At 43.2% G+C, this 23433-nt stretch overlaps 1 protein-coding gene across 1 annotated transcript in view; it reads right to left on the reverse strand.

Moving 5' to 3' along the window:
* Positions 1-23433, reverse strand: part of cntn4 (contactin 4) — a 201273-nt gene that overhangs the window by 24017 nt on the left and 153823 nt on the right. Inside the window, exon 12 of the mRNA XM_075460236.1 lies at positions 16534-16661. Coding sequence (XP_075316351.1) covers positions 16534-16661 — 128 coding nt within the window. The remainder of the gene's footprint in view (positions 1-16533; positions 16662-23433) is intronic.

A 23433-nucleotide genomic window follows, 5' to 3' on the forward strand; every position in this document is an offset into this window, starting at 1 on the left:
GCATTTGTACGCAGAATCCAAAAATTTATTCAAAAGTAGTGTATAGCTTTTAGCATTTAGTTTTATTTTAAATGTGCTGCCATATGAATGAAAGTGCCATAACATTTGTTGTGCAAACACACTTTTAACATCAGCATTTTTATGTAGAAAAAAGGTTTTTATGTGTGTTTTGCCTTTAAGTGATATTTTAGACTGGAACTACTACGCTGTGAAGACAATTCAACTTGGCAGTGTTTACAGATGACTTTGGTTCTGTCGACTCCGCCGTCTGGAAGAACTTTAAAATGAAAATGGCCGAGTAAAAGTACCAGCAACAGACTTTTACAAAACAAAAGCCTGTGAGCAACAGATTTTTACAAAATAAAAGCCTGTGAGCAACAGACTTTTACAATTATAAAATAAATAATAAAACAGGGGTGGTTTGTGGCGTAGTGGGTTGAGCAGGCGCCCCATGTACAAGAGGCTATAGTCCTCGCTGCAGCTGGCCCGGTTCAAGTCCTGTATTGGACGGCCCTGTGCTGCGTGTCGTTCCCCCTCTCTTTGTCCCTGCTTCCTGTCTCTCTGAACCTTCCTATCTATTAAAGCCACAAAAGCCCCCAAAACTTTTATTTTTTGTAAAAATTAATAAATAAAACCTGCGTTAATGCGCGATAAAATATTTATCGGCGTTAAATAATGAACGAGTTAACGCGATAATAACGAGTTAACTCGCCCAGCCTTAATCTTTATCTATATAGCACATTTCACGTAAAGTGAATGTTTTCCAAAGGGCTTTACAAATAACCTGACAACAGATGTTCAGAGACTAATGAACAAAATTAAACAAAATGGAAAGATTAAGGATAGATAATGCAAATCGTAAGACAAATCAATAACATATCACTCTGAGACTAATTTAATATGGTAAAATAATACTTTCACCAAGTTAAATAAAATACAATACAATAAACAGTGATACAAAAGATTGAAATGTTTGAGAAACCTAGAATCTAGAAAAAAAAAACTGAATAAATAAGATGATTAAAAACATCAAATCTATACGAAGATGTATAAAAATAGCCCTGTGATGGACTGGCGGCCCGTTTAGGGTGTACTTCATCTTTCTCCACAGTGTACTGTGTTATAAAGTAATAAAATCATTTTAAAATCAACACCAAATAAATTGATGCAGCACGAGCTCTCGTATTGGTCTTAGTCAGCACTGGTGTAGCAGATGTTGTATTAATTGTAGCTGATTAATTGCAATCTTAACCAAACCAGATAGTAGATGAAAAAAAGGTGGTCGAACCTACTCATCATAAAAGTGTTCATGAGTCTTGCTCAAAAAAAGAAATGGCCTAATTCTACGGATGCTTTTCAAGTGACAAAAAGCTGTTTTTGTAATACCTTCATGAGCCTTGAAACTAAAATTTGAATCAAAGTTCACCCTCAGATTTTTTTCCTCTAGGCTTGGATTTAGTCTTGGTGTACTAGAATTAAACCAATAGTTGGTACTTCTGTGACATCCAGCTAAACGGCAAATCCAGAAGCCCAAAGTCACTCATTATAAGTGGACCTGGCAACACATGAGCCTAGAGCCGATTTATGTGTGTTGTCAAAATCTCCAGCTGGATATAACTGTGTGGGCTACACAATGTAACTATTCCACATAGCTTAATTCAACTGGTGTTTACTCCCAATGTGACCTTATTTGTGCTGAGCTGATCCCAAAATGCTGTTTAGCTGGCATAGTGAAGTCTTAATCAGGTATCTATGAATGGGGTTGCACCACCCAGCCCGACATCCCACCATTCCGACTAGGCTTTCCACATAAGGAAATTTGTGTTCCTCAACAGGTGAGTCCCTTCTTTCTGTTCATGCATTTGACATGTTTTTAGACATGTGTACAGATGTGATACAGTCTTTAAAAGCGTAATTAAAGCCTCTCCCCTCTCCCTGTGCCTGTTATTCTTCAAAGCTTGTGATGTTTGAAAGATATTAAATTGATACTGAATGATAATTTAAGGGTCAAATCTACAGTCAGAGGGGAGGATCAGGTGGATGTGGGCTTACTTCGGATTTTAGAAATAAAAATAAAAGATGATGGAACTCAGGATCCATCCACAAGGGCTGTGTTGTCACTATTTCACTATAAATCTGGTGTGTTTGTGCAACAGCTGTCATGTCGGATACCGTCGGCATTCTGACAATGACTAATTTTCAAAACGCACTCCAAAAGCAAACTAATCATATTCCAATGGTTTATTACACAAACATAGACAAACACTGTTCACTTATTGATTTAAAACTAATAAACTAATAAAAATAATAATACGTTTTGGGTAGCCTAATATATGAAATTGGTTTTATTTGCAGCTCCGGGATGTCCGACACAGGTGAGTTGTCACTGATGTCTGTAATTGCAAATATTAATGTTGCATAATGCCAGCATAAAAAAGACGCATGGGCTCTGTGGAGAGCTCCGCTCCAGATGGCTGTGGAGTTCCTCTAAAAAAAATAAAATAGGCTTTAATAGGCTATTAAAGGAATTTTCGGAATGGCGGGTCCATCCATCCATCCATCCATCATCTTCCGCTGGTCCGGGGATCGGGTCGCGGGGGCAGCAGCTTGAGCAAAGAGACCCAGACGTCCCTGTCCCCGGCCACTTCCTCCAGCTCTTCTGGGGGGACCCCGAGGCGTTCCCAGGCCAGCCGAGAGACATAGTCTCTCCAACGTGTCCTGGGTCTTCCCCGGGGCCTCCTCCCAGTGGGACGGGCCCGGAACACCTCACCGGGGAGGCGTCCAGGAGGCATTCTCACTAGATGCCCGAGCCACCTCATCTGACTCCTCTCGATGCGGAGGAGCAGCGGTTCTACTCCGAGCCTCTCCCGGATGACCGAGCTTCTCACCCTATCGCTAAGGGAGAGCCCAGACACCCTGCGGAGGAAACTCATTTCGGCCGCTTGTATTCGCGATCTCGTTCTTTCGGTCACTACCCACAGCTCGTGACCATAGGTGAGGGTAGGAACATAGATTGACCGTTAAATCGAGAGCTTCGCCTTCTGGCTCAGCTCCTTCTTCACCACGACGGGCCGGTGCAGAGCCCGCATCACTGCAGATGCCGCACCGATCCGTCTGTCAATCTCCTGCTCCATTCGTCCCTCACTCGTGAACAAGACCCGAGATACTTGAACTCCTCCACTTGGGGAAGGATCTCATTCCCGACCCGGAGAGGGCATTCCACCCTTTTCCGGCCGAAGACCATGGTCTCGGATTTGGAGGTGCTGATTCTCATCCCAGCCGCTTCACATTCGGCTGCGAACCGCTCCAGTGAGAGCTGCAGGTCACGGCCTGAGGACGCCAACAGAACCACATCGTCCGCAAAGAGCAGAGACCCGATTCTGAGGTCGCCAAACCGGACCCCCTCAACGCCCTGGCTGCGCCTAGAAATTCTGTCCATAAAAATTATGAACAGAATCGGTGACAAAGGGCAGCCCTGACGGAGTCCAACCCTCACAGGAAACATGTCCGACTTACTGCCGGCAATGCGGACCAAACTCTGACACCGGTCATACAGGGACCGAACAGCCTGTATCAAAGAGTCCGGCACTCCATACTCCCGGAGCACCCCCCACAAGAGTCCCCGAGGGACACGGTCGAACGCCTTCTCCAAGTCCACAAAACACATGTAGACCGGTTGGGCGAACTCCCATGCACCCTCCAGGACCCTGCGGAGGGTATAGAGCTGGTCCACTGTTCCACGGCCAGGACGAAAACCACACTGCACCTCCTGAATCCGAGATTCGACTATCCGTCGGATCCTCCTCTCCAGTACCCCCGAATAGACCTTACCAGGGAGGCTGAGGAGTGTGATCCCCCTATAGTTGGAACACACCCTCCGGTCCCCCTTTTTAAAGAGGGGGACCACCACCCCAATCTGCCAGTCCAGAGGCACTGCCCCCGATGTCCACGCGATGCTGCAGAGGCGTGTCAACCAAGACAGCCCCACAACATCCAGAGCCTTGAGGAACTCAGGACGGACCTCATCCACCCCCGGGGCCTTGCCACCGAGGAGTTTTTTGACCACCTCGGCGACCTCAGCCCCAGAGATGGGAGGTCCCACGTCCGAGCTCCCCAACTCTGCTTCCTCATCGGAAGGCGTGTCGGTAGGATTGAGGAGGCCCTCAAAGTATTCCCCCCACCGACTCACGACGTCCCCTGTAGAAGTCAGCAGAGCCCCGCCCTCACCATACACGGTGTTGACGGTGCACCGCTTCCCCCCCCTGAGCCGCCGGATGGCGGACCAGAATCTCCTCGAGGCCGTCCGGAAGTCGTTCTCCATGGCCTCCCCGAACTCTTCCCAAGCCCGAGTTTTTGCCTCAGCAACCGCCGAGGCTGCGTTCCGCTTGGCCTGTCGGTACCCATCCCATCAGCTGCTTCCAGAGTCCCACTGGCCAAAAAGGCCCGATAGGACTCCTTCTTCAGCTTGACGGCCTCCCTCACCACTGGTGTCCACCAGCGGGTTCGGGGATTGCCGCCACGACAGGCACCAACCACCTTACGGCCACAGCTCCGGTCGGCCGCCTCAACAATGGAGGCACGGAACATGTCCCATTCGGGCTCAATGTCCCCCACCTCCCTCGGGACATGGTTGAAGCTCTGCCGGAGGTGGGAGTTGAAACTCCTCCTTACAGGGGATTCCGCCAGCCGTTCCCAACAGACCCTCACAATACGTTTGGGCCTGCCAGGTCTGACCGGCTTCCTCCCCCACCAGCGGAGCCAACTCACCACCAGGTGGTGATCAGTTGACAGCTCCGCCCCTCTCTTCACCCGAGTGTCCAGGACATACGGCCGCAAGTCTGACGATACAACCACAAAGTCGATCATCGAGCTGAGGCCTAGGGTGTCCTGGTGCCAGGTGCACATATGGACACCCTTATGCCTGAACATGGTGTTCGTTATGGACAGTCCGTGACGAGCACAGAAGTCCAACAACAAAACACCACTCTGATTCAGATCGGGGGGGCCGTTCCTCCCAATCACGCCCCTCCAGGTCTCACTGTCATTGCCCACGTGAGCATTGAAGTCTCCCAGCAGGACGAGGGAGTCTCCCGGAGGAGCACTCTCCAGTGCCTCCTCCAGGGACTCCAAAAAGGGTGGGTACTCTGAACTGCCGTTCGGTGCATAAGCACAAACAACAGTCAGGACCCGTCCCCCCACCCTAAGGCGGAGGGAGGCTACCCTCTCGTCTACCGGGGTGAACCCCAATGTACAGGCGCACAGCCGGGGGGCAATAAGTATGCCCACACCTGCTCTACGCCTCTCACCACGGGCAACTCCAGAGTGGAAGAGAGTCCAACCCCTCTCGAGGAGGCTGGTTCCGGAGCCCAAGCCATGTGTCGAGGTGAGTCCAACTATATCTAGCCGGAACCGCTCAGCCTCGCGCACCAGCTCAGGCTCCTTCCCCAGCAGAGAGGTGACGTTCCACGTCCCAAGAGCCAGCTTCAGTAGCCGAGGATCAGACCGCCAAGGTCCCCGCCTTCGGCTGCCGCCCAGCTCACACTGCACCCGACCCCCATGGCCCCTCCCACGGGTGGTGAGCCTGTCGGAAGGGGGACCCGTGCCGTTTCTTCGGGCTGTGCCCGACCGAGCCCCACGGGCACAGACCCGGCCACCAGGCGCTCGCCAGCGGGCCCCACCCCTGGGCCTGGCTCCAGGGGGGGGCCCCGGTAACCCACGCCTGGGCAAAGGAACACGGTGTCCAATAGTTTCATCCATCATAGAGGTCTTGTGAGCTGTTCTTTGTCTGGTCCCTCATCTAGGATCTGTTTGCCATGGGTGACCCTACCAGGGGCTTAAAGCCCCAGACAACATAGCTCCCAGACTCATTGGGGCACGCAAACCCCCCCACCACGATAAGGTGACAGCTCACGGGGAATGGCGGGTTGTTTATAAAAAATAAAACATCCCGCCATTCCGACAATGGGAGGAAAAAACTGTCGGAATGGCGGGATGTTTGATAGAAAATTAAGTGTCGCCATTTTTGTCGCCACAATTGGAGGCCCGTGTCGGACTGGTGGGATGTGACCTTATGAATGCTACTGTGCATGTAAACACGGTCGATTTCCTCAGGAACAACACATATCGCTTCTCTGAGGCCAACTCGGTCGTCTGTTCTTTGACCTCTTTTGGTTCAGGGTTACAGGTACTGGCACCTTAAGCTCTAAAGATTTTCCACTGACTTGAATTAAATAAACTTGGTGCTCATTATGACGAGAAGAGAGACAGAGTTCGATCCCTACATTTCAAAATAATTCATTCTAATATAAGAAATCATTACTTGTATTACTGCTGGGTTTCTCATGTGTATTCACTTGGGGTTTACGCAGACCTATTTTCACTGTAACCTGTGCGAACTTACTGAATCATTAAAGCCAACCGGGAAATCCTTCAGAAAACACTTGTACAATAAAGCATTACAAAAATGGTCCAACAATATCCACCCAAACCCTCCTCTCTCTGGATACTTTGAAAAGCCATCTCTGCTTAGAGATAAAAAAATATCCTCGTCAGTTCAAGGGAGTTTCTCGATGCATGCACACTGCTTGACGCCTACATGAATGAATGCGGCTCGATGCAATGCTCCGTAGCATCCTAAGGCAAAGCAACTGGGGGAAGTGTAGCCCCCAAGACACTTGATGTAGTCAAACAAATGACTTACCAACACTGGCTCGCAGTGGGAATGCTCAAAGAAGCTGTGCAACAATAAATTATGATTGAGCGGCAAACAGTGCCAGCTGACGGTTACCAAATGACTCCCGGCTTCTCCCCGAGATGTACTGACATGCCTCATGTGGCCAGTTTTACTAGTCTTCCCACAAAACATTATGAAAAATCCCCTCCTGCTTTAACGGTCTACAGCTGTAATGCATAAGTGTGAGTGTTTCTTTGATGTATAGTCTGATTTCCACGGCCATGGAAGGACCACAGGGCACGTGATGAGGGGGCACTTATCAACAGATTTTCCAGGGTTCAGTGTAGAGATAAAACTGACGCTGATGCTTTCAGCTTCAAGACAAACAGCAACTTGTGAGTGAAAATGTCTTTCAGCGGCAGGTTAGACGCTTTTTCTTAAAAGGATCAGCAAACTCTGACAGCGCACAATGGGCTGAGGTTCACACTGTGTTCTTCAAGGTAAACAGCAGTAATGTCTGACATCACCTTGTTATTACTCAGGTCACCTCTCTGCAAAAATCTTCCCACCTCTGATTGAACGTTCTGGTTCTTCTCCAATCAATAAATCATTCAGAATATTTTTCATGAGCCTAACACAAACTCCTATTTTTTTTCCCAAGACCCATCTAAGGTTTCTCAAGGCCATCTTTGAACGGTGATGAAAAACCTTGTCTACTTCATACCTCAACAGATACGAGATCCTCTCAGTACTGGATTCATAAGCTGTGCAGCGGCACATCTGTGGCAACCTGCTGGTGATTGCTGACAGATGGCTGCTCATTATTTTTCTATGTGGCTGTCAGGAATCACATATCGCATTAATTTCAGATCGTTGCCGCCATTCAACATGGATGGCAGAGCTCACTTGGAAAGCGACGGCTGGAATTCAGTATTGAACGGTTTGACATTAAGATCCATTTCTCCTCTGTGAAAAAGAGCCGTGTGTAAACTAATCTAATGATCTTCTGTCCAACAACTCCAAAAGCCAAAACAGCTACAAGCTTTTCTCTGACTAAGTTTAGTGACCCTTGAAAATCTTTCCTGTGAAACAAAGAGTCCTGAGCCTCGCTGGCAGCTTTGTGGGGCTGCACTGGGCTAAATCCTAACGGTTGCATGCTAACATGCTAACAAAGCAATGTTAAAACGATTAAAGATTTCATGACATGCCCAGAGGAGTGCTACTCATGTATATCCTGTTAAAAACAGGAGCTAGATATCATGTCTGCGCCTTTGTAAAATCTCTTCTGATTGGTCACCTTCACAAACACGACCCCTTGCTTCCATTGGGTATTCGGTCTGGAATTCCATCTGAAATATGGAATATTCCCCTGTAGCGTTCAACTTAAGTGCATGGATTTCTTTTCAGGAGAATGAACAACAGAACAGCAACAGGAAAGGCTAACGTCAGCGCTTACCCTGAATTACGGCAAAGAACGACACTAACGATGAAAACGGGAGAATCAAGTTAAAAGAGGCTGCGTCAGCCTGGCAGTCATTTTGGTGAAAGTTGTTGTTAAAAGTAGCGCTGGGCAAGTTAACTCATTATTATCGCGTTAACGCATTAATTATTTAACGCAGATAAATATTTTATCGCGCATTAACGCAGGTTTTTTTTGTTTTTTTTTCAATTTTGAGAGCCTTTAATGGATAGGAAAGTTCAGAGAGACAGGAAGCAGGGGGCCAAGAGAGGGGGAACGACACGCAGCACAGGGCCGTCTGATGCGGGACTCGAACTGGGGCCAGCTGGAGCGAGGACTATAGCCTCTGTACATGGGGCGCCTGCTGTACCCACTACGCCACGGACCACCCCTGTTTTATTATTTATTTTATTATTGTAAAAGTCTGCTGCAGAACCGGAAAAGAGAGTAATCGGCGGATCCACCAAACATGGAGAAGGGTACGGAACTTTTACTCGGCCATTTTCATTTTAAAGTTCTTCCAGACGGCGGAGTCGACAGAACCAAAGTCATCTGTAAACACAGCCAAGTTGAATTGTCTTCTCAGCGTAGTAGTTCCAGTCTAAAATATCACTTAAAGGCAAAACACACAACTGATAGCAGCAAGTCATTCAAGGAAACAGACAGTGGAGCGAGGCTTCTACATAAAAACTACATAAAGATGCTGATGTTAAAAGTGTGTTTGCACAACAAATGTTATGGCACTTTCATTCATATGGCAGTACATTTAAAATAAAACTAAATGCTAAAAGCTATAGAATAGAATAGAAGTACTTTATTCATCCCAGCTGGGAAATTACTTCACAGTTGCAGCATACAGACAAGTAAAAATAAAATTAAAATTAAAAAATACACTACTTTTGAATTCATTTTTGGATTTTGCGTAGAAATGAGATTAATCGTGATTAATCAGGGAAATCATGTGATTAATTAGATTAAACATTTTAATCGTTGTCCAGCCCTAGTTAAAAGACAAAGAGCTGCTGTGCATGCTTTCCATATCTCACACAACTTATTACAACAACTGTTGGCTGATTATGACGGAGAAGTTCTCACTTCAATGTGTTTGAAACATTAAGATCAGTCAGATTGCAAGCTAGTTGTTCGGTTATCCAGCTTCCTGGCCCATGGTGCGAACCCTCTCAGAATTCCTCTAAAAAAGTTGAAATTATCTAACGTACTTGATGAAAAGATACAGAAGGCAGAGTTGGGTACTCTGAGATTGCAGAAATTCCCATGAGAATGAATGGACTTCGTGTTGAAACCCATGTAGGTGGAAACAAGGCATCAGTAGGCACTGTCCGTCGAATTCTAGTTCTGTGGGTGTTTTTGCTTCAATTTCTAGCTGGGTGATTATCGTGTGTTTCTGCTACTTTGTATTTGACTTTTATCTCTTGGACCTCTTCTGTTTAACTTGTATATGCTCCCTTTGGGTCAGATATTGCAGAATTTTAACATCAATTATCACAGTTATGCAGACGATACACAACTTTATGTGTCTCTGTCACCGGATGACTGCAGCCCAGCAGAGGTACTGTGTCAGTGTCTGGAGGAAGTAAACACCTGGATGAGAGAGAATTTTCTACAATTAAATGAAGACAAAACTGAGATCATTCTGTTTGGTAGCAAAGAGAAGAGGGTCAGCGTTGGTAAATATCTTGAGACTCGGGACCTTACAATCACTGACCGAGTTGGTAACCTCGGAGTGTTGATAGACAGATCTGACTTTCAGCAGCCACATCAAAGCTGTCACCAAGGCAGCTTTTTACCATCTCAGAAACATCAACAGAATTAAAGGTTTCCTCTCCCAAAAAGACCAGGAGAAACTCATCCATGCATTCATCTCCAGCAGACTCGATTACTGTAATGCTCTTTTAACTGGACTGCCCAAAAAGAGCATTAAACATCTGTAGCTCATCCAGAACGCTGCTGCTGGAGTTTTAACCCGGACTAAGAGATCTGAACACATCACACCAGTTTTAGAATCTTTACTCTGGCTTCCAGTCAGTCACAGAATAGATTTTAAAAGCCTGCTGATGGTTTACAAATCCCAGAACGGTTTAGGCCCAAAATACATCTGTGATATGTTCAGAGAATATAAACCCAGCAGAGCTCTTAGATCCAAGTACTCAGGTCAGCTGGTCCAGTCCAGAGTCCAGACTAAACATGGAGAAGCAGCATTTAGCTGTTATGCTGCAAACAAGTGGAACAAACTGCCAGTGGAGATTAAACTTTCACCAAATGGAGACATTTTTTAATCCAGATTAAAGACATTTCTGTTCTCATGTGTCTATGCATGAAATATCTTTTAACTTATCTAGACTGTTGCCTGTTTTTAAATTCATTTAAATGATCTTATTTGTTTCTTTGTATATTCTTTTATGTATTTTTAATGCTTTTTGCACTTGCACCTGCTGCAATGCTTTTATTTTATGTAAAGCACTTTGAACTGTTTGTACATGAAATGTGCTATATAAATAAATTTGATTTGATTTGATTTGATCTGCTGAAGAAGCTTTTAGGCAGTCATGTAATTTGTATGTTTTGTGTGTTTTTCTGGTTAGTCTGTTGAGTCTCCAATAAGTTTAGCCTTGCCATTTCCTCACCTTTCCTCCCTTCACCTGTGCTAACTATCCTGAGCCGTACCCACTCACTATCACTCTCCCCACAGTAATTAGTCTCAGATCCTCCCTCAATTTACCCAGGATTTTCCCCATCTTGCAGATTCAGCGTCCTGGTTTTGTACAGTTAAGTTTTTCTTATTACTTCCTTAGGTGTTTGTTGTTATTTTCTAGTTTAGATTTTGCTTCTCCAGCGTTTGCTTTGATTTTCATTTTGCTTATAAATGAACCCTTTATGTTTCCTCCTGGCTCCTGTCCCGTGTCTGCATCTGGGTCCTCCTTCTTCTCCATTGCCAAACCGTGACAGTCTGGGGTGTCAACAGTCAAACAAGTTTAACTGAGCATTACTCCAGGCTCTATAAGATCGTACAATATCTGAATATGAGACGTGCAGTGAAAACCACGGTGGATCCAAGCACAACCTGGATAAAGAGTTTAGTGGAGTCTGAATTCGATTCATACAGCCCCTGATCCACTGATATGGTTGACAGTGCAAACTAGGACTGTTGTTTTTATCTTGTTGTTCTTATGACTGTCAACTTTTATCTCAGGTTGTTCAAAGTCAACCAGTGTAGAGCGGGACCTTTGAAGCACGCTGTGAAAGGCCAGTGAGTCCAGTCCTGGAGCACTCATGCAGCGCGCTCTCAAGCTCACCCCACATGACAGGCACACAGAGGGGGCCGGTAAACAGACGCACAAGGCCGGGAGAAACTTAATGGGTTTTTTTCTTGACAGTCCAGTGACCCACAGGATTTTTTTTTCAAGTATGCTGATGGTGAGCACTGCTCTGTTTGAAGGTAATTGGTCTTGTATTAAAATTGTAACCTGATTGTGGCCCTGAAAGAAAAGTCAAGGATCACCAAAGCGATTACAACTCATCCTGAGGGGAGGATAAATGTCTACACATAAAGACACATATGCACTGGAAAAAAATCCAAGTCTTACCAAGTATATTTGTCTCATTTCTAGTCAAAATATCTCATTACAATTAATATAAGACACAACTGCCTAACAAGTTCTATTTCAGTCAGATATAGGGACTTGTTTGAAGACAATACATCTGGAATATCTTGTTAAATGAAAAAGTCTTGAAAACAAATTGTTTTGAGTCACATTTCATATGAAACAAGCTTTTTTTTTACATTTGAAGAGGTTTTTAAGCTAATTTCAAGATCACTTGTATCTCAAAAGTCCTAAATATCACATCTTATGTCAAGAAATCTGGACAAGCCGATTTTCACTAGTTCCATTGGCAGATTTTTTGCTTATTTCAAGCAAAAACGTCTTGTATTTGCTGTTTTTTTACTTATTTTTGGAGGGGCATTTTTTCCAGTGTAATTCACCTCTATGTTTACAGCTTTGCTAGAAGAGAGGGTGCATTCGTTTAGTCATCATGTTGGCGTGTGTGAACCCCGTGGTGGTGCTAAAGGAAACGACAGAGAATGATTGGGGGCCTTGTGATTGTAGAGCTGTGGTTATAATGTGTCGAACGTCTTAAATGGAGCAAAAATTCGTTGAAGAAGATATATGATACACTACACTGACTAAATATTCTTGTGTTTTCCACGCCTCCAAAGTAAATGGCTGAGGCGATGTGTCACGGAAAAATGAAGTTCCTCCCGGGTTCAGAAAGGCAAACAGAAGTGAATGCTGTACAGTCTGACAACTTTTGAGTTCTCTGACCATCTGTGATGATCGGCAGCATCCCTAATTGCGACAGCTCCCCTCCAGTGTAATCAAAATTCAGGGAGTGCATCTATAATCAAGTGCAATTAATCCGCTAATATCCCCCCCAGTGTTGGAATAATGGGGACATTAACAGGGCTCATCTACTGTGACTGCTTCGCCACTGTTTGCTAAGTGGCTTTTGTTCGCAACGGGAGATGCCGAATGCTATTTGACAGGTATTTCTGAACATTCATATCCCCAAAGTCAATTTGAATAAACTACTGTCATCTCCCATAAGGGCTGATCCTGCAACACAAATTCCTCATCGCTAAAAGGGTCTGCAATCCTCAATGAAGGGATGCATATAAATGACCCTTCTCCCATTTAGCAAACAACATTGATTGTGACAGAATCGCAAGAGATCACATACAGAAACATTTGCACACGAGCAGCAGAGAGCTGCTTTAACATATGATGACAGAGAGGCAACGAGCAAAGGTGCCGAATGAAACCCATATTTCACCTGAATAATAAGTGCTGCATAGCCATGCTGAGAGGACATATGGATGAGTTTCCTCTCAGCTTGATTAGAAAATCACATATAGGCCATCAAACCTGTACCTGCAGCGAGAGCGTCAGATTCCAAACACCCCCCCCCCCCCATTTCAAACCCATTGGCAGGGGAGGGTTCCTCTACGTTATTCATTTCCCAGTGTGTGATAAATGGAAAAGATGGGAGCGCCTAGTGTAACCGGCAGAGAGTGCCTCAAACGTTTAGCTGAAATTTTTGCGGCAATTAAGACATTTAAGTAAGAAAATACAAATACGTCTCGCATTGTCAACTTCACTTCATTTAGGTAAAGGCGGTTGGTCATTTTTGTAAGAGGGAGTTGTCCTCAGTGGGAGGCAGGAGTCAGGCATCAGCATAAATCAGCTGAGAGGTGCTCTGAGCTCTCCCTCCATCCCAGACTGCTGCCGACTCTCAAGCATCCATAATGAATGAAATCTGTCTTTTATAATTCAACAGAAAAAGAAAACACGCCTTGATGGTGATTTACAGAAGATAGAGCGGGCTAAGACTTAGTTCAGATTCCATTATGTGATGTGTTCTCTGTTGAAAAGAGAATCAATGTAGAGAAACAAAGCGGAATATTCCTTCTGCTGTTATTTACGCGGACATAAATCAATGTTTTTTAAAGTATTCAATCAAACGCTTGCTTGTTTCGTCATAAGAAATGAAGTCAATTAATTCAGTTTCCATAGCATCTACTTGGATGATTGCAGAAAACAGAATATTTTAGCAGACTGATGTGGTATTGACACTGCGTCTCAAAGGATTTTATAGACTGCAGATGAAAGACAATTAAATGCACTGAACCTTGGAGCAAAAATCGTAAGCCACACAAGAAGACAGCTTTGACTTTTAAAAAAAAATCTGTTTCTTCAGAGTGTGACAGAAACATACACCATTTCTAACCTTATAGTTTGAGGTACTGGGAAGATTTTGGTAGCATTTTAATAGATTCCCCAACAGGTGAAAGATTTCATAACTGCAGGTGTGAGCTGCTAGCCTGACTACGTCATACTCACGATTCTAGTCAGAATGTGAGTCTGATACCGCTCAATAGAGTTTTGAGTATGGGGCGTGTTTCAACCGAACCAGGAGAAAAAATGCCTCTTCGCTCAATTGGATAGACCTACAACCAATCAGAGCAACGTAGTATGTGACGTAGATTAAGCAACACACACTTGTTGTTGGAAGGACGGCAAAAACATCTTTTCTATCGATAAAAGCCTTTATCGCGTTCCTCTGTTCGTCTTTCAAAATGAATGCAATGTGGAGATCCTGTAGAACAGACTCGATGGCAGAATCTACACACCCTAGCTCTCCAGCGGCAGCCATGTTTGTTTCAAACGAAGTCAAACCAAGCGCTCTTTAGTGACGTAGTCGATAATGTCCCTGTTGATCATCTGTCCATCATCGTATAAAGCCCGCCCTGGCAATCTGATTGGGTCGACCGATTCCATGTCGGGCATAATGATTTCCCAACTGAGCAGAGCCAGACCGAACTTCCCGACCAAAATTTTTATGGGCGGGGCTAAGTTCGGCTGGCACCCAGGCTAGTGAGCTGCATGTTAACATGTATAAACCCCTGCAAAAAAAACACTAGTGCAAGAAATAAAACATTTTTTTTCTCAAATATATGGAATCACTTTGTTATTTGCATTTCTAAAACAAACACTTATACAAAGCTGAAAACACAAATGTGTCTGTAGTTAAAGGAGAATGCTCTCAGCGCCCCAAAGGGAGAACTGTCACTGGAAACAGTGAAAAGGATTTTAAAAAATCCTTCAACTCTCAGTGCGGCAAAAGACACTCGTCGTTTTCCCTACAGCTGTGTTGAAAATTTGGAGCAAGAAGAAACAAAATAGGAAAGTTGCAAAACGGAGACATATAGGTTGATAAAGCAACATGTCAAAGTGTCAGGATGGAAAGCTCAAAGCTATTGGCCTCAAAATGGAAACTACACAAGAAAAAAAAAAGAAAAACAAATGGGAAGAAACAGGAGTCTCATTCCATCAAAAGGAGGTTTAGTGACGCTGAGGTCATCTTTCAGGATGATAATGCATCTTGCCACAGAGCAAATAGTGTTAGGACATTTTTTTCTTCAGGAAAGACTCAATGACATGACCACCAAGTGGATCTCAATCCCAGCAAAATGACAAGTTTCCACCCCGCAAAGCAGATCTGTCAACTGCTACACAAGAAAGTTGGAACCTGACTGATGAAGAATATTGTTTTTTTTTCACCTGTGAAGTCCAAGCTGTCATAGAAGCCAGAGGTGATGCAACATAGTAGCCTACCATTTGTCGGAATATTGACTTTTGATTTGGTAATATTTGTTCCATTTACTTGATCTGAAAAAAAACCCAAAAATAATTTGCCATTAACTTCAACAATTCTGTCTGTTATTTGAGTTACTTTGGTTTATAAAGCTGGAATGTTCCACTGTTAAGCACTATGCATGACATATGTATGAATTTTTCATCGACAAAATAAACAGCTGAATGAACGTCCCCCAGGACTGGTGATTCCATTATTTTTGCCAGAGGTTGTAGTTACACTGAGCTGAATTCTCTCCTCTGTGAATTTGCAGAGAGATCTTACCCACAGGGTTTACCTTAATATCTCAAACGTGCCACCTGAAGTGATATTTAAGAAATGCAAAGTAATTGGAAGTAAAATAAATTCCAATACGGAACACGTGAATCTATAATGAACCATCTGAAACATGAGGGATGGAAAACCAAAATAATGAAGATCAATAATTCTTTAAATCTATACCTGCCAGCCAACGTGGAAGGTCAATGGAGAACAAATAACAATAACACGAGTGAACCGTGCAACCTCTGCGAAAAGAGGGTCGCAGTGGGGGTACAGTTCACTGAACATCCCCCGGGAAGCAAATCCCCCGGGAACCTGAGGAGCAGAGAACACTATCCCCTGTGGAAATAGGACAGAAAAACAGCAGTGTGCACAGAACAAAGCCGCCGAATGCACAGCACTTTATACCCAGCTCACATTCATTTTTAATGAAGTATAATAAGTCATAGCACCGGAGCAGAAATGCAATCCACAGCCCAGATGATCTAACAACACAAGGACTTTTTCACACTGCATATCCTCTGACAGTACTGGAGGCGCAGAGGCAGGGAGCTGAATGTTTTCAACATCTCTGCAAACAGAAAACAACAGCCTAGTGTCTCTGTCTCTTTAGTAACGACAACATAAAGGAAAAGCCCGGCTCCTTTTGTCTTACCAGAGGGCAGCGGGAGCGAGGAGGCTGGATGTTTCAGACATGGGTGTCCTGCGTCTCCGTCATTTTCTATTTATGATTTCAGACACTTCAGATTAGGCCTTTGAAGATTAGAATGAAACATCATGCAAGTCAGATCGCTGCTTGAGTAGAGACACATGCATTTCAAACAGATGTCTTATGCTGGCCAGGGTCCCTGCTGATTGAGCTGCAAAAGAGACAATGATCAAACGTAAAAGTGGGGACAGGAAATACCTTTAACTGTGATGCTTCCTGTGCTGCTGGCCACTCCAAACTGGTTTCTTGCCACACAGGTGTAGAGGCCTGCATCTGATTTGGTGGCATTCCATATCCGAAGGTTGCCATTATCCAGGATGGAAATCCTGTGGTTAAAAAAAAACAACATATATATATATATGAAGATATCACTGCCATAGCACAAGGTTGTAGTATTAATGACAAATGCTGCTATGCATATAATGTTAGAAAATGTAACTATGTGGCGTGAGGCTGATGTAGCAAAAAGATAATAGAGAGCAAAGAACATCTCTCAGTGTCTCTAATTAAGTTCTGCTTCCTTTAAGATGACAAAGATGAAAAACAGGACCGTATTTCCAGGGCTGATTAATTCAGCAGATAGCTTCGAGATATTTGGGACAAAAGTGGCTTCCTGCCCTTTATGCAGCAGCCACAAGTGCTTCAGAAAAGGTCGAAAGACCTCAACAAAAGTTGACATTTTCTAAATAACATGCAAAAATGGAAATCGTGTCCTTGAAAGCAAGGTACTGTGGGAAATCAAGGGTGGGCCAACTCATCAAAGCACCCTGAATTTTAATTATCTGAAATGCTCTGCTGATTCTGCAAGCTGTAAATATAAAACGGCGTCAGCCTGATTGTGGGGAGGGGAAATTGTGTGTGGCTGGTAAATTGCTTTGTTCACTTATGAACACAACGGAGGGAGTCAAATTGTACAGGCGTCTGCTGTTAGGTGGCAGCAATGGTTTTAGAGATCCAAGGCACTTGAGCCTTATTCCACAGGAACACTCGAAGCTCAATTATTGTACAAAGGTAGCCCAATGGTTGAACATCGCAGAGCTGAGTGATGATTTACAAGTGATCCCATGTAGCTTCAAGCAGCTATGTGAAACTTTATTCAAGACAATATTGATTTTACCTCATTTCAGGTCCACATAAAAGTTGTATTATGTTTTCATAACAACTTAAACCCTTTCAACTCACTCAATGTTGGCCGTTCACAACACTGTGAAGCACCAATTAGAATTATTTGTCATGACTGTAGGGAAAAACTGCTTTGATAAAAAAATAATTGAAAAATGTCCAAATCTTCCAAAACCACAGAGAACACCTCTGAAGAAAGTAGTTGATAACACAAAGAAACTCTACAGTTTTTTACAGAAAAATGATGTTAAATCATAAACTTGGGTGCAGGAGCAGGACACCACCTCAACTACTCTTGTAACAATCTTAGGACTTATTATACCTGGTTCTTTTGTTCACCCACCTTTCCCTCATCCATTCATCCATCCATCATCTGTCTCCCTCATCCATTTATCCATCTATCCTCCATCTTCCTAATTTATTTATCCTCCCCTTTTCCGGGCCTCCTCACTCCCTATGAGCCCTACCTTCCTGATCCCTCGTCAAACCTATTCATCATCACTTCCTTCTTTCTACACCCCTCTTTTTTAGGCTTCGTCTGGGGGCTCCGGTCAATGACCTCCCAAAATGAAAGTCAGCCTTGGACTTTGAGTCACCTTCTTCACCAATCTCAAGCCACCAGGCACCAAACGTCTCAGATAAACCGAGGACGCTGAAATTCATCCATACCCTCAGTTCTAATTCACACTTGTACGTAATACTTTGACTCCTCATTAAAACCAGTGATCTTACACTGCTGCGCTGTGGTCCTTGCTCGTGAAACAGTCTATCAACTTTAACTGCTGCAATTTATGCAGAGTGTTCTCTTTCAGTAAGTCTGGTCATTGGGTATACCAGGAAAATTCCAAAGGGTATTCCATCTGTGGGCCATTTATAACAACTCCAATATATGTTTTTTATGTATTACTTATTATGCATAAACAAAAATAGGAATGATTAAGCACCAGTCCAAAGACTACCTGTCCAGCGTAGCACCTATAGCTGCTTTATCCTCTAAGGGTCACAGGTGTAGTAAGGCACAGTAAAAGGGACAAAATTAAGACTACTAAAAGGCCTGAGGAGGCTGTATCCTTGGTGAAGCCAGAAACTGATTTGACCAATGATAAGCTGGTGCTGGTAACTGTTGGCTGCTGGTGTAAATGAGAGAGCAGCTACACTGGAAAAAAATCAAAGTCTTACCAAGTATATTTGTCTCATTTCTAGTCAAAATATCTCATTACACTTAATATAAGACACACCTGCCTAACAAGTACTATTTCAGCCAGATATAGGGACTTGTTTGAAGACAATACATCCGGAATATCTTGTTAAATGAAGTCTTGAAAACAAATTGTTTTGAGTCACATATCATATGAAACAAGCTTTTTTTTTCAATTGAAGAGGTTTTTAAGCTGATTTCAAGATCACTTTTATCTCAAAAGTCCTAAATATTACATTTTATTTCAAGAAATCTGGACAAGCCGATTTTCACTAGTTCCATTGGCAGATTTTTTTGCTTATTTAGAGCAAAAACGTCTTGTATTTGTTGTTTTTTTTACATCATGAGAAATTTTGCAAAGCTTGTATTTTATTGCCAAATTATGATGTGTTTCCAACCTTACTCAAGTACATTTAATGCCTAACAAAGTAGCATAGTATTAGAGGAAGTAAAGTGCAGGATGTAAAACTATAGACCCAAAAAAAGTAAAAGAAAAACAAAGGTGTCGATGACAAGTTTCAAATTTAAATGTTGAAAAGCCAACACCATAGAATAAGGCTTTCCTGTTAGCGTTTACTTTTGGCACAGCCAGTGCATCACCTGCTGCCACTAAAGGACAACTGGTAACGTGCAGTATTTGGTCAGTTCGAAAAGTGACTGGAAATCCATCTATATAGGTGGTTTACAGGTCGAGGTAGTAGGTGCTGGTGCGGGGTGAAAAAGATGGAATATCTGCAGGTTGAACTAGACCAGTGCACTGGAAAAAATGACCCTCCAAATATAAGTAAAAAAAAAACAACAAATACAAGACGTTTTTGCTTGAAATAAGCAAAAAAAATCTGCAAATGGAACTAGTGAAAATCGGCTTGTCCAGATTTCTTGACATAAGATGTGATATTTAGGACTTTTGAGATACAAGTGATCTTGAAATTAGCTTAAAAACCTCTTCAAATGTCAAAAAAAGATGGTTTCATATGAAATCTGACTCAAAACTATTTGTTTTAAAGACTTTTTCATTTAACAAGATATTCAAGATGTATTGTATTAAAACAAGTCCCTATATCTGGCTGAAATAGCACTTGTTAGGTAGTTGTGTCTTATATTAAGTGTAATGAGATACTCAATGAGACAAATATACTTGGTAAGATTTAGATTTTTTTTCCAGTGTGTGGGGAAAAAAAGTCCAGAGCCACGCTTTAGTCCCAATCTGACCCTGACTGGATGTACTTGAGAAACACGGCTGATACATCGTGACATGGTGGTATATTTTTTCTCTGGCCTCACCGGGTTCTTTTTCAAGTGCTAGATATGATAAGAAAGTGCAGAGACAGTTATTGTAAGTGAATCTACTTCTAAAACCACACGGTGCTGCTGAGTGGGGGCTTCTTGGTTTATATCTGGCTGAGAGAAAAGTGCTGAATGCAGAGCAGTCTGCAATGACCATCAGTTACATAGGGGAGTATTTCAGTGTGGGATGCTGCACAGTTAATGACATCAAACCTGCAGGCTGATAAATTACAAGAACATGGCCCATCAAATAGCATCGCAGTCCTACAACTGACCATGATTCTGAGCAGAATTAGTTTGTTAACTAAAACAACTGCTATACATTTATTGCATTTCTGTATAACCCAGTTAAACTGATGACTAGGCTTTATTTTCCAAGGTAACAGAACAACCGAGGGGGTTGTGGTTTATGCATGAATTACAGGGGTAAGTAACACCTTTAAAACAAGTGGAAATGAGGGTAAATAAATGGAAAAACAGGAATGAATTCAAGTCTGTCAGCACAAGGCCAAAAGACAGCACTAAATACCTGCATCTGTGCACTATAGTCTATATTTTCACAATCCCCTTATCCTCAGGGACAACATAGCTATCATGTGACTGGTGCATCTTGTAAGAGGAGGTTTCTCAGACAGAGAACAAGTGGTGCCGCATACAGGCACAAAGACTTAAATCCTCTGCAGCCCTCCAGCGGAGCCAGGGTTGTCCTTGGCCATTCACTGTTGTTGTGTACCTTTTCTGTGGCTTTATACGAAGGCACACATGGAGTTTTGTTTCACCGGCATTCAAGAAAAAAGGAGCACTCAGACTCGTGATTTCACTGGGTGAGCAGAGGAGGTCAAGCACTGTAAAAGTCAACTGAGGCACAGCACTGCTAAATAAGAGATGGAAGATTACTATTAACACATTTATTTATTTTTTTATTTTGCTCCTGCCTTCCTTCTTCTCTGCCACGGCCCCGGCAACATGTCTGCCCGATGTGGCCATGATGTGAGGAGACGTTGCCACCCCAACCCCCAAGTGAAGCCAGCGGAGGGGCAGGTATCAATAATTCACAGGTGAGATGAACACAAGAGCCGCTCCTTTCATCCCCGCCTCACACGGTTCTAATGGACACAGCGATAATTCTACTAAAAGAGGCGATTATTGTGAACACTGCAAGACGTCCAAATTGCATGCAAACCTAAAAACACACAGGTGTGCATTTTGGGTGAGATCAAGCCCCAGAGGACAGAGGATGCGCAGTGAGGATCCTCCCCGCTCTGTGACAAGATGAAAGAGACAAATAACATCAGTCACAGAGCAGCTATCATGAGTCACTGTGAAGTGGAAATGGCAGGAAAGAGTCGGGTCCAAAGGAAGGGCCTGTTTTTGTTATTTCCTTACATTCTCTTTGAGATGCTGTTAACAAATGCAGACGCTGCCTTTTTGTGAGCTTCCGCGCAATCAAAAGGGCACTTGAAAGCCTTGTTTTGATGTTTTGACGAATTCTGTCTTTGATCTGTTTGATAAATTCTACATTGTGAGAGGAAGCTGCCACAATCCAAATAATGAATCACAAAAAAAGCCAAAAAAAGCTAGAGAATTGCTCATGGAGTGTAGCTGCGTGAGCCTGGATTGTGGAGGGAGTTTCTACCAAAGCCTCAAGTGGAGAAATCATATTAGCTTTCTCTCTACATAAACACACTAATTTGCTAATGCTGTCCAAGAAGAGACGTGGACTCATCAAAATTCAACATGCAAATTGTATGAATAATCACAGATCAGATTCTGATTTCAGGGCTCATAACGGGACTGTTCCAGAATACTTAGTGATTCTGAAATGTCAGGCTTTACTGGTAGCATGACTGGAGGATGGAGGCCTGTATGTCTCTCTACTTAATTAACAGGGTAAATAAAACTGGCTTGTCAAAATAGGTGTTAAGATTCTATCAGTGAAATTACTCAGCCATGAGACCACAGGATGAGAGATTATTACCAGCTACGGTGATTTCGCCAAATAATTAGTCTGAGCTAAAGCCTCGTGTACACAAAGATTATTGCCTAAGAGCAAACATGGTTTGCTCGGCTCACCGTTTCAGTAGTCACTCATTTCCAAATACCAGTAAACTAAAGGAAAATAGTGAGTGTGAGAACCCTCCTGCTGGGAATGTGTCTGATATCGTGTTTTAACACCACTGTAAGCTCACAGATGAGGTGAAGTGTGTCTGTGTCGCTATTTCCAACCCACACTAGCCGGCGCCGACCTACCTGCAGGTGATGTTTCGACTCATAATTGTATTAAAGCGTTGGTAACAGTGCCGGGAGCGAGAGGCTGTGATGTGGCGAGTGAGTGGAGAAAAGAGGCGAGGTCACCAATCCTCTGAGCCAGGACAAGGGGTGGCACCTGACTTCAGGTGTTGATCTACGCTCTTGACTGCTATAAAAACCCTGATATGTATAGGAGGGGGGCTGTGTGAGATAAATTGAAAGGCTGTTCTTCTTAGGTTCCCCACCCTGTCCTGTGCTGAGGGAGAAATGGCCGTGTCAGCTGCATAAATCATGCCCAGCTGAGCAGCACTGAGCCTGAGCATTGGACACCAAAACCTGCAGAGTGCGATGCAAATAACAGAGCAACTTCTCAGATGTCTGCTTAATGCAACATGACGACTAAACGAATGCACCCTCTCTTCTAGCAAAGCTGTAAACATAGAGGTGAATTACACTGGAAAAAAATGCCCCTCCAAAAATAAGAAAAAACAACAACAAATAGGAGACGTTTTTGCTTGAAATAAGCAAAAAAATCTTCCAATGGAACTAGTGAAAATCGGCTTGTCAAGATTTCTTGAAATAAAATGTGATATTTAGGACTTTTGAGTTAAAAGTGATCTTGAAATTAGCTTAAAAACCTTTTCAAATGTAAAAAAAAAGCTTGTTTCATGTGAAATATGACTCAAAACAAGATGTTTTCAAGACTTTTTCACTTAACAAGATATTCAAGATGTATTGTATTAAAACAAGTCCCTATATCTGGCTGAAATGGTACTTGTTAGGCAATTGTGTCTTATATTAAGTGTAATGAGATACTCAAGACAAATACTTGGTAAGATTTAGATTTTTACCAGTGTACAGACTGCAAATCTCTCCTTTTTTAAATTTTTATTTTATTTCGGTAATCAAAGCTAGTGGCTGACAGGAAAAACAGAGAATAACTCTGCGTTGACTTTGGACAGTTATCGAATATTCTATAGTTGATGCTGTCGGAGTCAGACCTGTAACAAAGGCTTTCAACATACAGCAACAAGTGGATCATTAAGGAAACCAATGATCGTTATAAAGAGAGCACTACCACAGGATATGATTAACTTTGAAGTGATTTGAAATGCAAAGCTGTGCCCAAATTAAATGTATGCTGTGCAAGAGTTAATATAACCAAATCACATGGCAACAAACAAAACATGCCCCTTTTTAACCAAATCGGTTCTAGTGATGGTCCAGGGCTAATGCTAGAA

The sequence above is a fragment of the Odontesthes bonariensis genome, chromosome 3 (genome assembly GCF_027942865.1).
Source record: "Odontesthes bonariensis isolate fOdoBon6 chromosome 3, fOdoBon6.hap1, whole genome shotgun sequence".
Classification (NCBI taxonomy): Eukaryota; Metazoa; Chordata; class Actinopteri; order Atheriniformes; family Atherinopsidae; genus Odontesthes; species Odontesthes bonariensis.